General features: G+C 34.1%; 1 protein-coding gene across 1 annotated transcript in view; it reads right to left on the reverse strand.

The window, feature by feature from the left end:
- Positions 1–18269, reverse strand: part of plx (PTB_TBC1D1_like and TBC domain-containing protein plx) — a gene marked incomplete in the record, with an annotated part of 324926 nt that overhangs the window by 80911 nt on the left and 225746 nt on the right. Inside the window, 5 exon segments of the mRNA XM_081728163.1 lie at positions 5–119; positions 4390–4515; positions 6817–6931; positions 9837–10102; positions 14025–14252. Coding sequence (XP_081584289.1) covers positions 5–119; positions 4390–4515; positions 6817–6931; positions 9837–10102; positions 14025–14252 — 850 coding nt within the window.

Here is an 18269-nt window from a genome sequence, read left to right on the forward strand (position 1 = left end):
TTACCTGATACAACATCGTCTGCAACTGATTCTGACTGGCACTTGAAAACGTATCCTATATAACATTCAACATTCGGTTCTCGACAAATAAAACCAAAATGCTCTGAATTTTTTGATCCCTGAAAAATAAAGACAACAGTGTTGATATTGAAATTAACTTTCAGATATAGGCATGCACAGATCTCAAGATACAGAGAAAACGAAAAGGCACAGCTGAGTAATTAAGAAAGTTTTAAAACTGACTAATATTGAGCAAGATTTTGTGAGATGCCAAAACACAGAAAGAGGGCGTGAACTGAAGCTTAATTAAAATTAATAATGGAAATACCTCAGACTGCGTCGTAATATTAGATTAAATAGTTTCGATACTTCGTTCTGGCGGTTACATCGAGACTTCAACTACTAATCTTGGGGTGTTAACTGTTTTTATGAAAAATTTCGCCATTAATGTTCCGGTGCTTAGATACTACTATTTTTACGCTCCAGAACATTACTAGTAAAAATCTTGACGTGAGGTCACTGTTAGTTGAAGTTTCGATATAACAACTGACAATGATAGAAGAAACTATTAAACTTTATGGTAATTTAATACTATGACGCGAGAAGACTCTACAGCTTGATTTTCTGTTCAAATCCCTTTGATGCATATCTTTTTATAGTAGAAGATTTTATTTATATTGGAATGACTAACTGAATTGGGAGAAAGGAAAAGACTTGTCAAAGACAGTGTCAAAAGCTTTAACGAAATCAAAATAGATGCAATGAACACGTGAACTAGCCTTAAGGCGGAATATACATCCTGTGCATAATTTACAAAATTTGTCATTGTAGACCTATACTAAAATAAATTCATGCTATTTTTCAGGTTTTTAACATTTAACATGATCAAGATACAATAATGAGTCATAAGTCTTGGAATATTTCCACAACTCAAACAGCAGGCGCATGTATACACTATGATCGATCGCAAGTACGTCACACTGGCCCAAGAGGTAGTGTGGCAAGCAAACTATTTACACGAAGGCCCCCACTCCATCAGTATCTTCAGTCAAGTTTTAGTGACAGTGAGAGTAAGTGCTTAACAACGCCTCATACGTGAAGTGCTATTGTATGAGTTCGAACTCGACCATAACGCTTCGGCAACAAACCAGAACATTTGTCATGTAAAAAGGAAGGTGCAGTGAACCACAGCACAGTAATTCGTTGGTTCTAGAAATTTCATGCAGGTTGTAAAAATGTCGATCAGCCGAAGTTCGTCCGCCCCAGGATCAGACTCTACGATCATACGACACGTCATTGAGGAAAATCCATCCACCAACACACGATAATTGTCAAATCAACTCGGCGTGTCCCAGTCCACTATAGTACGTCACCTCAATGAACTCAGGATAACCGTCAAGAGCTGCCGCATCATTCCACATGAGCTGATCGCAGCTCAGGCCTAGAGAAAAGTGGATGTGCGCGCATATCTTCTACAAAATACGCGTGATGTGTGTTTCCTGAAATGATTGTCACATGCGACGAAAAGTGATTGTTTTTCGGAACTTGGAATGTACAAAAACAGTGGCTGAGCAAGGGTCACTTCCAGAATCGGTCTTCAAACAAGGCCGTCTCGAGCACATCAAGTGTTGTGAAAACAATTCCCTTCGAGTTCATTCCTAACGCCTACAATCAACGCCAACCTTTATAACGAACGGTTGTAGTGGATGCACTATGCCAACAATATTCTGCATTGGTTAACCAAAAGTACATCATGTTAACGCAAAATTACACTCAGCCGAAAAATACAAACACTTGATGGCATTGAACTAATGCCACATCCGAAATATAATCCTGATCTTGCCCATTCGGACTACTACCTGTTTCGGTCCATGGTACACTTCCTGAAATCACGTGCTTTACCAATCAGTAGGAGGTTTTAACAGCAATGACTGACTTCTTTGCTTCTAAGGACAAGACGTGGAATCGAGGAACTGACAGGTGGCTGCAGACATTCCAACACGAGGGGTTATAGAAGTACTTTGAATGTTAGTCTGCTTTCATTCTACTGTAATAAATATATTGTGTACCAGAATATTACAAGACTTATGACACCTTTGTACAATTATATAGTATCTATTCAAATACTATTACAAGTGCACGAAGTACTGCTATTAGTCTGTAATTATGAACATTGTTTGTGTCACCAAATTTAAGTAATGGACAAACCTGTGTAAATTTCCATAATGTTGGGAAAGATTTTTATCTAATTATTATATTGAATATTGAGCTTCATAAGTAGTTTTGAAGTCCTTTAAGTACATCCCTTAAGAACATCCGGTGGTATCCCATCAAGAGCCACTTGTTCGTTTATGTTTTAGTTTCTTTATTGCAATTTTATACTTTGTGTAATTAATTTCATTCAGGGGTAGGATATTAGAATGTTGTCAGTCATAATCATTAAATATACCACATCTGAAGTAACATTGTCACTACAAACGGACTCAAGATATTTTGTAAATCCGTTTCCAGTATCAATCTTTATCATTAAAATGTCGTTTCCAAATCTCATACAACTCAAGACTTAATTTTATCACAGGGCATATGGCCTGAAAAACCGCACTTATTATATTCCCGTTATTTTTCAGGATTAAGAAATGATATCTCTATTTTTTTTTCTTCTTAAAATCTTTGAAGTGAAATGAAATGAAATCTCTTGAGTTTTACGTCCCACGGTTATGCTAGACAGGCTAAAGGAGACGGTGATGATGAGAAATGAATGAAATAGTGGAATGAAGAAAGCGAAAGGAAATGGGAGAACCCCGAGGAAACCCATGCACACGGTGTTTGTCCACCATAAAACTTTAAAATCTTTGAAAATGAAGGTCAAAATTATTACTTATGTAAATATCTACCTCTTTCTTCCATTATTTATTACGTTCCATTTACGTTTATTACGCACAGTTTCAAATAGATGTCTTGCACTTGGAAACAACATACACATTCATTTGGCAAGAGCTGAATACCATCAAAACACTTCTTCAGACTCTTACATAAGCTCAACTCTCTTGTGATGACAAACACAAGAATATGCAAAGTATGATACGATTATATTCCGTAATTTGATACCATTGCTAACGATGAAGATATAACAATGAATAACGTAATATTGAATAAATAATAAAGATTACTAGCAGACCTGCGTGTCCTGCGAAGCGTAGGACACACAAAATTAAAAATATTTATGGCTAGCAAAGTAGTTTTAATAACACGTTCATATCTTTAATTACGAATTTTTCGATAATTACTCGAATTTAAGACATCCTCGAATCTAAGATGCACCCCAATTTCGCAGGGTTAAATTAAGGAAAATACTAATATATTCCAGTTTTACTCTTACTAGAGCGCTCTTTGACATTGGCCATTTTCGGTGATTTTTATATATCCCTCTCCCCTTGCAGGACACGGAATGATGATAATTATCCCAGGCCGGAATGTCATGTATGTTGAAAATTTGATCGAGATCGGTTGGGTGGTTCAAGAGTTAAGTTCTATTTATTTTTATATATAATCTTCCTTACCCCTAGGTTCTACCGTCAAAGTGAAAATTAAAAAAAAACTTTCCAGGCTCGAACGTCATCTATGTTAAAAATGGTTCAAGAGTTATTACGTTTTCCCCTCTCCTTCTCATACCCTAAGTTCTACCGTCAAAGGGATATGATAAAAAAAATAAATAAATAAATAAATAATAATAATAATAATAATAATAAAAAACCTAGGTCCGAACCTCATCTATGTTGATAATTTGATTAAGCATGATGAAGTCAGGAAGACAGTCACTTTTATTTACATGTCCCCCCAACATCCCAAATCCGAACCTTATCTATGTTGAAAGTTTGATCGTGATCGGTCGGGTGGTTCAAGAGTTATTAAGTTTTATTCATTTTCATATATTTACCCTCCTCCCCTCCCCTCACTTAAGTTCTACCATCAGAATGAAATCATAAAAAAACTTCCCAGGTTCGAACTTCATCAATGTTGAAAATTTGATCAAGATGGGTCGTTTGGTTCAAGAGTTATGAAGTATATTATTATTATTATTATTATTATTATTATTATTATTATTATTATTATTATTATATTATTATTATTATTATTATTTTAATAATTTTCCTTCCCCTAAGTTCTACCGTCAAAGTGAATAGCTAAAACACTCCCAGGCCAGAACTGCATCTACGTTAAAAATTTGATTGAGATCGGTCGGGTGGTTTACAAGATTGAGAGTCACAAACATAGTCACTTTCAATTTGGATCTGAAGTTTTTTTGTTCACAGACACCGCTATTAATATATAGATTAATTCCTTTCTAGTAGAAATTAGGAAATGATGGAAAACAATAGATATACAAACCTGTACACAATTAGCAACATCCTTTAGATGTTTATGAAGAAGTATTTGTTTTCTATCAGGACTAATTAGTCGTAATTCATTCCGTCCTACTTGAAACAGCATTGTTCTATTGTGCTCCGTATGAGTCTGAAAGATAATAACATGTATTTAATTTCATGCAAAATACTTAAGGTCGCACATGAAAGTTCGTTAAATACAACACAATTTAAAAACCCTTGGTGCAAAATGATCATAGCTGCTAACTTTGTGATTGCCACTTCCACACAATACGAAATTTAACGTATTTAAGTACCTTTTGTTATGACTCTGCACATTACAGATTCTTTATTATTATAATATGTTTAGATAGCTATCCGTGAGATCCAATAGACAGTGCAAATATATGGATATAGATATCGAATATACAGTACTATGATAACTTTTTCCCGGTCTACTCAATTATACAGTAGAATCTAGTTATATCGAGCCTCAAAACAACGCGAAATCGGCAATATCGCGGTAAACACGTTTCCCGAAGATGAGTTAAATTTTCAATTTCTTCTATACGTCAATCTAGTTGGAATTTTCAATATCTTTGGCACTGAAAGCTATCGTACATACACATTAGGAATTCACTTTCATCTTAACCCTGAAAACCGCTGGCTCTGCAGTTGTGACTTTTCTGTCGAGGTAACAATGACTGCAAGAAGGCAAGAGAAAAAGATATGCGTACAAGAAGGAAAGTTAAAAGTAATTAAGGGAGTTAAAAGTGGCGTATCAGAAATGATGAAAAGTTCTGTCTTCGATCGAAAGTAATGGGTACTGCAGAGGAAAAGTTCGAGTCGGGGAGGATAACGAAGTTGATGACTGCTTGTGTAAGAGGTTCCTTCAGAAACGAAGTTATGTTATATTAATAGAATTGTGAAAATTGCTTTTAACTACCATATGTTAAGTTTTATTAAACGGTGGTAAGGTTATAACATTGATTTCAAGCTTGTTCTCCAATACCTGCGGCATAATAATTTTCCACTGTATATTAGTTTTTACGCATAGGACGATTAATCATGTAATAGCTCTTTTCCTGCTTCCAATGAACACAAATACCGTCTAAATACAATCTATTAAGTTGGCCAGGTGCCTACCTTGACCTCATTTTTGTACAACCTACCTTCTTCCGTAACACATGCATTATTATCACTGTATCAATAGACTATTTTATTTCAGCACTTGGGCTCCATTGAAGCAACGTCATTCCTACGCTACTAATGTTAAATTCATCTGTTTATGTTGCACATCTACAGTACGAAACTGAATATTGGACTGTGTGTGTGATCATCTTATTTCTTAGAAACCATTTCGGGATATATATATATTTTACTATTATTACATTTCATAAATTAAATTAAATATTAAATATGCCCGCTAAGAATGCTTTATCAGAAAATATATGGGGCGGGGATACTGTTTTTTGATTTACTTATTTATTTTTTTATGTCTATTATCGATAAATGTATTAACGGATAGGTGCGATTCAGTTTTTCCTCTCATGTTCTATAATTTGATAACCCTTGGTAATCAAGTCTCGTCGGATTTATTGAATTATGAATGTCCTCTGTTTTCTCCATGTATTTGAAATAATTTCTTTCTGAGGAACACTTCTGAGATATCTTACGAATGTCCAGATTCATGTTGCAAAATGTAAAAAAAAGTAAACATAACAGCCACTTCCTGCACACAAGGATGCCGGATTACAGAATGCGCTTAAGATTTTTCTAATTACTAATAATTATTAGTAATTATGGTTTCCTGGAAGATAATCTTTTTAACTTACTTAAATTCTCCAACTTCTTCGACAGATCTAGCGTTACATCTTTTCTTTCGGATGCCATGATTAAACTCATCAATTAGCAAGAATGGCTCTTTTATATTTCAAAATATCAGATACAAACTTACAATTTCACACATTGTTGGTGTGGAATCATAACACTAACAACAATGTTTAAAAACAAAACAAAAAAAGCTGGATCACTGAGAGGTTGCATTAGCGAGGCTGTACTGTACAAACAAGCACAAAAATAAGTTTTTATATTATTTTTATTAACTTATTGAAAATAATTTATTATTCTCAGTTTCACATTTGGCTCAGTTCAGTATTCTTGTTTAAATGGACATTAGCATGTCTACAACTTGTGTTTCATAAAGAATTGATGAGTTACAACTTTTTTCACGTTTATATCATGTGGAGGGGGAGGGTACCCAAATATTGCATTTTCCATTCATTTCACAATATGAAATGTTAGTTTTATATTGTATAATCCAATGTCTGCCTGAACAAACGCATATGCTGCACAAAATATAGAAAACAAAAAATGAAATATAGAGGACTTTGAAGAAACAAACCTCTTTCATCATATATTTACATATAAATGAATAATACTATAAACTCACAGATGTCTCAGATTTCTTAAATTCTGCCGAATGCGCATCCATCCTTTGAGATTGTTGTTGTGCGCTGCCTATAGATCCAGTTCGTATTCTTAGTGGTTCTAGTGATCCGCTACTTCTGTAAGTAATAAACATTAAAATACACTTAACTTTTTAAATACATTTTGAAGCCAATTAAACCATAGATGATTTCGTTCATCTAACTGACATCAATGATACGAAGTCATAAATTACTAATATACCTTCCAAACCTTGTTCTAACACGCTATGCTCTTAATGTAATTAGGAGCAGAGTAATTAAAATTATTATTTACTGAAAAATAATTATAATGCCTAATACGATATTCAAATCATTGTGTCGAAACATAATCGTATGTATATACATTCACAAAGTACATGTCAAGGATAGTTACTCTAAACCTGAGACATCATAGCATAAATATTAAAAATGAAATGCAAACTATGATGATTTATATACTGGTTCGAATGTGTGTGAAAATAAAAGTATACATACTTTGAACTATCTTAGAAAATTTGAATAATATAATTTATTTGTATGGACTTTACAACTGATGCATTATAAATTAAAATATATACACACATTATCGAAAATAAATGAAAATACATCAGATTATGAAACTACCAGATACAAACATAAGAAATAGTTTTAGTATTTTAAGGTAACATTGATATCGCTAATTTACTTTAGTTTGTAATGGAAAAAAGTCTGCATTTTACATTATGATATTATCCACTATTTTCCAGTGAAAAAATACGTAATGTAATGTTTCCTCAACAGTGGCAGCAGAATCGTCGTCGGTCTAACTGCACAACGCAGTTAGTGGCAAGAGAGTAACATCAACATGGCGACGGACGTCTGAGGTTTGAAGAGTAGAAACAGTTTGCTAAGTGGTACTGGAAGTTTGAGAATGTTGCTGTGCTTCTGAGACGTGAAGACCTGAGTATGGGGCTGATCCACCTTCAAGAGTAACAATTACACGTCTACAAGATAAATTTGAAATTCATTTACAGAACGTGTGATGTGCAGAAAGTCCGATCAGGTTGACTTAGCACGGCTCAAGTACTGAATTCTCAGTTGCGGTGCTGGAACTGTTCCAGCGTTCACCACAAAAATCTTCAAGGTACGGTCACGTGAGAGTGGTGTAAACGCTAGTAGTGTGCTACGCATACTGAAGAAAGGTAAGTTGCGTGTGTACAACCTTAAAATTTCAAGCTTGGTGCAACAGCTTGGACGACAACCAGATCGCAGGATACAATTTTATGAATAAGTTCAGTAGATTGTTATACGTGAACTGGGCTCACGGGTAGCATTGTTTGATCGTATGAAGTGTAATTCAAATTTAATGAAATTGTCAGTAGGTATAATTGTGTGTACCTGAAAATCATTCCAATATTATTATTAAAACGCTGCGAATTTGCCTGGTGTAAATCTGTGATGTGCTTTGTCTCCAATTTGTGCAATTGGGCCTTTCCGTTCTGATGGTACTGTAACTGGAAAAAAGTACCTAACACCTTTCCATTTTACATATCATTCGTGCAATGTACACTAAAGAGTTTTTATTACCAACAAGAGGCGCTTCACCGCACTGTCATAGAGACTTGAGAGCATACTTGAATCAAAATGTACTAGGCCAGTTGAAACGGCACATGGGGTTAGTTGAGTTCTCTGTACACTCTCCAGACCTTATGCCGCTCGATTTTTTTCTTATGAGGCACAGTCAAGGATGAAGTGAATCGTCATGTAATCTGGACACACTTTGAGATGAGTTTCAACGGTGTGCGCAAAAGTACCATTGGACACTGAAGTATGAAAGCAGTCGCGAGTCGTACTCAGAAATGTATCGATGCTGAAGCCCATCATTTTGAACATATTTTTAACCACCATCTGGAACATTCAGTTCGACCAGGAAGTACAATTATTTTGCAAATTGGACTGTAGCCTTATTTTTTTTTCCCTGAAAATTTAACCTAATAGGTTGGTAAAAAAAAAAATTCTATTGCAGTTCAAAAAGTATATAGTGGAAAATGATTTCTGGAATTAATAAGAGTATAATTTCTGGAAAAAGTAAGGCTACAGTCTAATTTGAAAAATAAGTGTACTTCCTGGTTGAACTGAACGTTCCAAATCGTAGTTAAAGAAAAATGTTCAAAATGATGGGCTTCGATACACTTCGGAGTACAAGTTACGACTGCTTCCTACTTCACACTAAACTGTCTAATGGGATTTTTGCGCACACCGTTGAATCTCATAGCAAAGTGTGTTCAGATTACATGATTTATAATGTTATATATACTACAATAATTAAGTTTCTAAAGTTATTTTTCAACCTATGTTACGTACGTATATTATATATATATATATATATATATATATATATATATATATATATATATATATATTCACCCTTTTAGACTATGTGTTCATTTCAATTGACATGTAGTTTATTGTATCATCTTTTATTTTTGTAATGAAATGCTTTAATTGACAACATTTAGTACCTTAGATCAGTGGTTCCCAACTGGTGTGGCGCGCAGTCCCATAGGGTGAGGCGCGAAATTTTAGAATGTGAAAATTATAACTCATTCAATAATTAGTTAAAATCAATTTTGAGACAGAGTTTGCCAGTCAACGCTTCCAGAAGCAGCAACAATGCTTAGTTCCACATAGAGTCACTACTATACATAAACATATAATGAAACTTTTGTTGTTATTAATGTTTTTATATTAATTTAATTTATTATAATTTAAATTATTATTAATAAAAATTAAACAAGTGTGTCGCGATGTTGTGAGTATTCAGTAAAGTGTCGTCAGACTACTTAATAGGCTGGGAACCACTTAACCTAACCACTGCCTTAAATGGATAGCAGATTGTACTATTAATAGGATTTCTTTTTTGACTCTCTGAAATTCAGAAATATGTGTTTCCAACGATTAATAGAAAATCAGCTTTGGAAGGATTAATATACATTTATTAGTATATTAATTTACTTTTACTTACTCTCGTTTCGACAGAAATGTGTCCCCGCTTGCTGTTCGCGATCGTATTGGAATGTCATTAATGTGCAAGTGAGATTCATCTGTTCCTTGAGTGCTTGTTATCTGTGCATCAGGAGAGCCACTGCGACTTGCGCCTTCCACAACGCCACTACCTGACGATAGAGTTTCCACTGAGCCGATGAGGGACGGTTTCGCTTCCAAACAAGATGACTTGGTAATGGATGTAAGGTTCTCACTAGATCCGAGATCATTAGTTTCATTTGAATCCTGGAAAAGAATTAGAAACATGTTACTTCCATATGGGGGTAAAAAAGGAAAAAAAAAAAAAAAAAAAAAAAACCTCTGGATGTTTGACAGTAAATTATAAATGTTTGATAAATGCAACCCATAATCAATTCTGTTGGGTTGGTAACCCTCTTAACTTTGTGGTATCGCAGAGTATGCCTACCGATATTTGGATCGTACGAAATTTCAGCAGTTTTTTGTCCATTAGTATAAAAAGTTACAAGGCGTATCAAAATAAATGATCCTTCCTAGATTTGAAATCTAGTCATGTAATCTTTTATATTGGATATAACTGTCTTCAAACACAATATAAGTTTAAACCCCTGTATGCACAATGTTGCCAAACTGAACACTGTTGTCAATTTACGTACAAATGCAACCATTAAAATGGATATTTTTGTAAGGCTTAAAATTGCCTAACAAAGTATTTACAGTCTTAAATTTTGTTTCTATTAATGTAGTTGGTAATGATCGTATCCCAATCTTCTTCAAGGTTCCCATTTTCAGTGTTCAAAAGCGGGTTTTCTTGACTGATGAACTGCTGACGTGTTTTTGAAAAAACGTTAGAAGGGGAAGAAGTGGTTTTCGACAAAGAATTTTTCGTTGCTTGGGTGCTTCAATTTGAATTCTTAATATGAACCCTGTTGCCTCATTGAGTAACAATTTGATTTAGTAAATATTACATACATACCGGATGTATCAAAAGTCAGAGGCCATTACTGGAAATATGCGGTTTTCAATCTAAAATGGTGGAATTTTTGGGTTCCACACTGGTAAGGCGCCCTATGCTAAATAATAATAATAATAATAATAATAATTAAAAAAAAAAAAAACATTGCCATCTCAGCAGGCTCTTCTTTTGATCCCTCAACACATCAACAATACAACGTTGTTGGGAAATAAACTGGTGGTGTTTCAGGTTCAATCACACAATAATGTTGTATTGTTGTATCATCTCTTGCGTGCCTTTACGTTCATTTCGAACAGACTGCTGAATTGGAAACGTTGTTTTTTCATTTAACATTGGACGCCAGTGGGACCTTAAACGACTGGTGCGACGGGAAAAATTCCACTATTTTACAATGAAAATCACCTATTTCCAACAATTTACACCCTTTTTATTTTTTCGTATCTTTACTCATAATGGAGTTGTCCTATGGCCCCGGACTTTTGATACCCGGTATATATATATATCCAGGGCTGGATGCAGGCTTTCCTGACAGGGGATGCACCAATAACTACCAGTACACTTGAATTTTTTTAAAATGCCTTTAGCCACCTGTGGTCTGAATGAGGAATTTCCCTGGAAATGCTACGTGTGTTCTTTTCCTTCAATCTTCAGAAAATTGAGGTAAACTATTGCTTTTGCAAAACTCCGCTTTCTTTTAAGCCCGAAACAGAAACATGACATGAAATTTTCGGATAAGTATTGCTATTTTCACTGATAGCTTCTCATTTTAGATAGTGTTTATACACAACGAAGGGGGGGGGGTGCACGTGCTCCGGTGCACCTCCCCTAAATCCAACCGTAGACATTAGCCTACCATAACATAATATACACATATACTAAGACAAAAGTCATTATTTTGAAGATTTTCTCTCAATAGCAAGATCTACATCTAGTACGGAGAGATATTTTGAACGCACTGTATATCAAAACATTTAATTTTCACATAAGTATGGCATATTGAAAAGATGTGAAGAAACGATTCAATTAAACTGTTAATCTTTCTATTCATTCAAAGAAAGAAAGGAGAATGCTTCTCTGCATAAATCAATAGATTGAAAAATCTAGATTGCGAAGTGTTAAACGAGCCTTAAATAATATAAACAGAAAAATTACGTAATTATTGTTTTCGATATCCACGCGAAATGACCAAAAACAATTATTGAAAGATTGTTTTCCATATAATTATCGAAGAAAATCCTTAATTCCTTAGATTACATCGATCTAACAAATTAAGAACGGCACATCGAGAGATCATGGAGGTCAACACAGCATCGAAATATGGCCTGTTGAGTAACTGATCAACTCCTGATCCCGAAGAAGACCTGTTTATCAGACAAACGGGATACAAATACGTTTTCATTGTATTTATTTATTTATTTATTTTGCTTCTAGTGCCATGTTCAAGTGGATAATTATCTATGTGGAAAAACTCAGACTAAAATTCCATGTGTTAATATATAATTAATCCTCAACTCATGCTCTTGCGTCAGTTGGATTTCCTTAGAAAATCATAAATATTTTAAAACACATTTTGACACAACTCTGTTATACAACAAAAGAATAATAATAATAATAATAGATCCGCAAATGCACTCATTCTTTAACATATATATATAAAATGCATCAGGACAAGCTTATCTAATTCATATTTTCAAGTATACAGAATAAATTATATCACAAAAGGCTTCTCAGATATCCCTTTAGTCTAGAATTAAATGGAATACTTCATACCATCTCCATAGAATTTACAAGTAGACCTATAGTATGTACTCTAGGTTAAAAAATATTACCTCTCAAAAGTTACTCTATAAAATACCTACATTAAGAATAGTAATCTAATCTTTTAGGGGGTATGTTTAGTACAAGGGGTCCAGAAGCACGTAAAAAGCATAAAATTTACAGGAGAAATGAGTGATGGAAGTACTTAGACTTAACATAACGCAACCAAATCTAACCTAACCTAACAAACTAACGTAAGCTAACCTAACCTAAACTAACGTAATATTAGTAAAAATAAGCTAAATTCTATCATTTTGTGGAAAATTATGAGGGATTCCTAGAGTAATATAACATAAACTAAACTAACCTAACTTAAACTAACCAACCCTACCCTAAACTAACCGAATGTGAACAGAAATTACCAAAATTGTAACATTTTTTAGAGAAAAGAGAACCCCTTCTGCTAAACATAGGCCTCTTTTAGATTTCAAACTGTGTATTTAATTTTTAAAACCCTGAAAAACTCTAGTAATGGATTGGAGTATGTCACTACATATAGAAAAGAACAATATTAAATTTACTTAGAGATACAATTAAATGAATACAGTGGTAGCTCCTTAGGCAAGTTACATCAGTAAAAATTACTATTTTATCGCAACAAATTAAGGAAAGGAAAAATCTTCCTAGGGTCTCATTCCATAACGGTTTTAGCCAATGCAACGCAAAATTTGCGTTTTAGTTTGCGACATTTGATATCACATTTGATTTTGCGATATGAACCAGTGATGCAAAGTTTGTGGTTTGAAATCATCAATCCTCCGTAAGTACTTCTCAGGCACCACACAAGACCTTAATATATATTTTGTGCTGCACCGCAGTCTGCAAATTCTGCGAAGACTGATATTGAATGAGACCAATAATGTACATGTAGAAAGAATTAGGGTTGCATATCAAATAGAAATAACTTACCTAAACATTCGTTGAAAGTCAGTAGTGGAGTACGTTGATCCAATTAACAAAAAAAGGGATCCGTCAAAATGGCTTGTTCTACGTGCAATATTTCAATTTGGTTCACAGTTCTCCAAATTGACTCCATGTTAACTATATAACGCAGGGATTGTAATTGTCATATATTAATATCTCTAGGAAAAACTACATCCTGTACTTAAATACTAACTCGATGTAGATCGGAAAAGTGATTTTCGGTTACCTGATGCATACTTGCGATTTATATTTAATCTACACTATATCGCTCACATGGAAATTTCTACCTACTTTATCATTTCACCAACTACTATATCATTTATTTGTAGGTTTTTTATTTTTTGAGCTTTTCATGTTAATATATTTCTGAACTAAATATGAAGTACGAGTTTTTCACTGATACCAAGTGCACAAACATTTCTGATGAACTAAGACGTTTTAATTTTACATACCGATTTGTATGTGGCTTACCTGAGAATTTCTACGAGTATCCTTTTCAGTGTCACATTTGATTTTCCCATCTAAGACAACAGGGCTCACTGGTGTGGATATTCCAGGATGTGCTGGACTCTGTGCAATACCGTTTGGGCCTTTCTTTCCTTTTTCAAGTTCATGAACGCGAAACTTTTCTAGAGCATCGTCGATAAAAGTCTCCGGCACCTTTTTATGCGAAACTTTAATTTTTCCTATGTACAGAACCTGAAAATAAACAGAAAGAGACTTAGAATATCTCCATATGGGGTGGAATGACTATAAGCTTAGTTTAGTTTATAACTGATTGAGATAATATTAATTGGGTATTGGGTAGCCTATAAATAAATGAAAATAATAAGTCGAGAATACGAAAACAGGGTATAAAACTGGATATGGAGAATGTGGGTGCAATAACCATTTTGACTGAGTTGATTTAACAGAAAATGATGCCCAGTGGTGGGTTTCTGTAGTGAGAGCACGAAATAAATGGAATAAATTGAATTCGAACTAATTAATATAATAAAAACTTAAATCTAAAAAAAACAACAAGTAAGGTAATAATTACAACGCAAGACAGATTAAGTAGGTTATCAATCAATTCAAGTCAACATCCTGAATTAAAATATATAATGATTATTGTAAACGAAGCCAGTACAATTTTTTTAACGGAGTCAAAAGACCGATTCCAAATGGTGACAAACAACTGATTCCAAGGAGGCACTCGAGTCATTCAAAGACGGAGGAAAAAAGACCGGCTAACAAGCACAGTCGCGAATACCCACACATTTGGATGTGCGCGTGCACATAATTCATAAACGTACATATTCTTATTAACTGCAGTATATAAACCATAGCACTATAGTATTTAATATAAATAGCCTACATTAAGTACTATAGTCTGTAAGAGCAGATTACTACATTTTGACATCAATTCCAAGAACTGAACACGGTTCCCAAATCCGGGAAATAGCGACCGGAAGTAATTATTGTAACTCCTTTAATTAATCTTGGTAAACATTTATATGTAGATTTTATTAATATATTATTTTTTACCTCATTGTAATAATTAAACAGTTAATATATAATGATTAAATTAATAATCATAATTAATAAAAAAAATCATTTTGCAAGAGTTACAATATAAAGCAGAAGTAAGCTCCAAATCCCAGTAACACATACATCCCACTGCAACAGTAACTTTACCTGGTCTTTTCTCTTCCCCAAATAATTAAGCATCTGGCATACCATATAAATTAACATAATCATAAAGGTCATGTCGACTTTGTGGATTGTTAACTTTATAGCCTACTTACAAGTAGGTAATAAATTAGATTTCATACTATTTCATCACTCTCTCATTATATAGTTATTAGCTACTACGTACAGTACCATCAGTGACTGCATCTAGACAAGTGCTGTCCATAACTGCTACTCATTTCGAATCCGCGCTCTCCTAAGCTCTTCTGATCCCTGTAGTGTTTATGGTTGCATAGACTAGCTATTTTCTACTTTGTAGATAAGTGATAATACGATAGTTCACTGATTCTTCTACCGCTGTGTTGCGTAGTCTCATAAAGTGTGTCGTACCAAAATTTTAGAATTTAAAAATTGTTAAGTGTTTAATACTTAGATCAAAATCAGTTTTGAGACAAGCTGTACCAGTTGACGCCTTCTGCAGCAGCAACAATCCTCAGTAGTCGGTATTATAAAGAGTCGCTACTTTGTAGAAAGTTATAAGCTTACGCTGTCATAATTTATATTGGGGGTGCGGTGGCTCAGTGGTAGAGCGTTTATTTTCGGTGCTTGGGGTCCTTGGTTCGATCCCAGCTCGCGCCGTGTGGACTTTGTGGTGGGCAAACACCGTACTTATGGGCTTTCTCGGGGTTCTCCCGTTTCCTCTTACTTTCTTCATTCCACCATTTCATTCATTTCTCATAATCACCGTCTCCTTTAGCCTAACCGGCATAACTGTCGGACGTAAAATTCAAAGATTTCATTTCATAATTTATATTACAAATAATTAAAAAAAAAATCGAACAAGTCGCGATATCATGTCAGTAAAGTGAGTCGCCAGCCAAAAAAGGTTGGGAATCACTGTGATAATTAAGGCATTTTCCCGCTACAAGGACAAAGTCAATTTGACGCACTGGGTAAAGTACTTTTTGGATCATCCTGTAGAATACGTTCAGACATCAATTCAAAGTGCAATTCCATTAGGAATGCTTCTTCTTCTTTCCTACAATTTGGTTAGTAAATATTGCGGGCCATCTTAACGCCAATAACAAACCTAGGTTAAGCATATAGTACTAAAGTCGGTATATTTTGAAGCATAAAAATATGCGTATTTACCCCGTAAAGTCATTGCATGATGAGCCATTTATATGCGAATGTTCACAATATTTTAATGTTGAATCCGGCGTCTACTGTTTTATTCATGAATGTATAAACAATAAAATGATCATATATAACCTTCCCAGAGAACAGTAGTAGTTTACACTTGACCATGAAGAAACATATTCAGGCCATTCACTGAAACATTACTTTATCCAGTTCTCACAATGTTCATTGTATTAGCTTATCAAGATTAATTTTTACATTCTTAATATTTTTATTGAATGTAGTTAGACAGAATGTTGAATTGGTACTAATTCAATCGCGTCTTGCAGATTAAGAACAGAATAAAGACATTAAAAAGACAAACATTTAAGTGCCAAGATGAGAATGTACGAAACTTGGTACTCAGTACTCTTAGCACAAAGCTAAATATAATACCAGAAAACAGACAAATTCTTAAAAATAGATAGGAAAACACGTATAAAAAATCAATAAATTGTAATAAAATCATGGTATGCCACTATACTGGAGTTGGTTATGGCTACCAGTGATTTCACTTGGGTCAATTGTAGGGTTCCGAACTATGGGTTGACCCACTCCAGGACGAAAACCTGACGATAGACTTGTGCATATTAATTTATTTGGGCGCGACTTAAGAATCGAACAACATACCTGTACCAGACAATTTGTAAAATAATAACTTTTATATTACAATTTAATTTATAAAGCTAGATTTCTAAACCTTACGTAATTAGTTGTATTGTTACTGACATTTTGCAATTCCTAGGTCTCTGATTTCCATTTTTACAGGATAACACTAAACGTGCAGCATAAGACACATACCGTTATGAAAAAATAAAATTTGCAGAAGTATCAAATTACCGTCATCAAACATACACGAAAGTACTTTTCACCAACCCCCTCAAAAAAAAAAAAAAAAAAAGTCGTACTTACTGGGATAGAAGAAATTAATAAAATTTTGTCCTTAAAAAAATCAAGCTTTTATTTTATTTTATTTCTGAATGCTGCTTCTGAAGGATTTTCAGTGCGAAGAAGAAAAGAAACTCCGTGAAGATAAACGGAAAAGACAAGAACACTACTTTTCTTACTCGTCCAGGCTGCTGACCTCAGCTGAGATTTTTAATCGCTAATTTTCATGAGACTTATGATTGCGATAGTTACAAACTTGCATGTTATTTATTTATTTCTGTAAGTAATGTACCGTATCTTCATTTAAGAGACGGAATATTGAATTCTGGGATAATTTTAACTGTCCCGGCATACAAAAATATTCCTCCGGAACAAGACAAAGAATTCCTGGTTAATCCTGTCGAACTCACAACAGTTGAGAACCCTAGTCACTTGGGCCACGACCAGGGCCACATTTACCATTAGGCCTACGCATAGGCAAGGGCGCCGTTATGTCTGTAAATTTGGAAGGGGGGCATTCAGATGATGAAGGTATATATATATGAAGATTTTAAAACAAATTGCATTCAAATTATACCAAATATTGTATATTAATAAATACAATAGGGGGTCCACATGAGCTTTGGGTGGGCCTGGGCCCACCGGCCTCTCAGGATCGGCGCCCTTGCACTGGATGAGTTTAATAAGCAAGACGAAAAATGCAAAAGCTTAATAATAATAATAATAATAATAATAATAATAATAATAATAATAATAATAATAATAATAATAATAATAATAAATTCACAGTAAACACCCTCTAGATAATATAATTCATTCAGTGAGTATATGTCGGGTAAAGATGAGGAAAAACTTATTTTATGGGTCTTTGAACGAATAATTAATAATAGTACGGAACATAAATATAAGCATTAAGAAAGAGTTGTAGAAACGATTAAAAGAGGTCCAAAGTATGGAGAAAAAGTGAAAACGAATACA

This window comes from Thermobia domestica, chromosome 10 (genome assembly GCF_964235325.1).
Source record: "Thermobia domestica chromosome 10, izTheDome1.hap1.1, whole genome shotgun sequence".
NCBI classification, from domain to species: Eukaryota; Metazoa; Arthropoda; class Insecta; order Zygentoma; family Lepismatidae; genus Thermobia; species Thermobia domestica.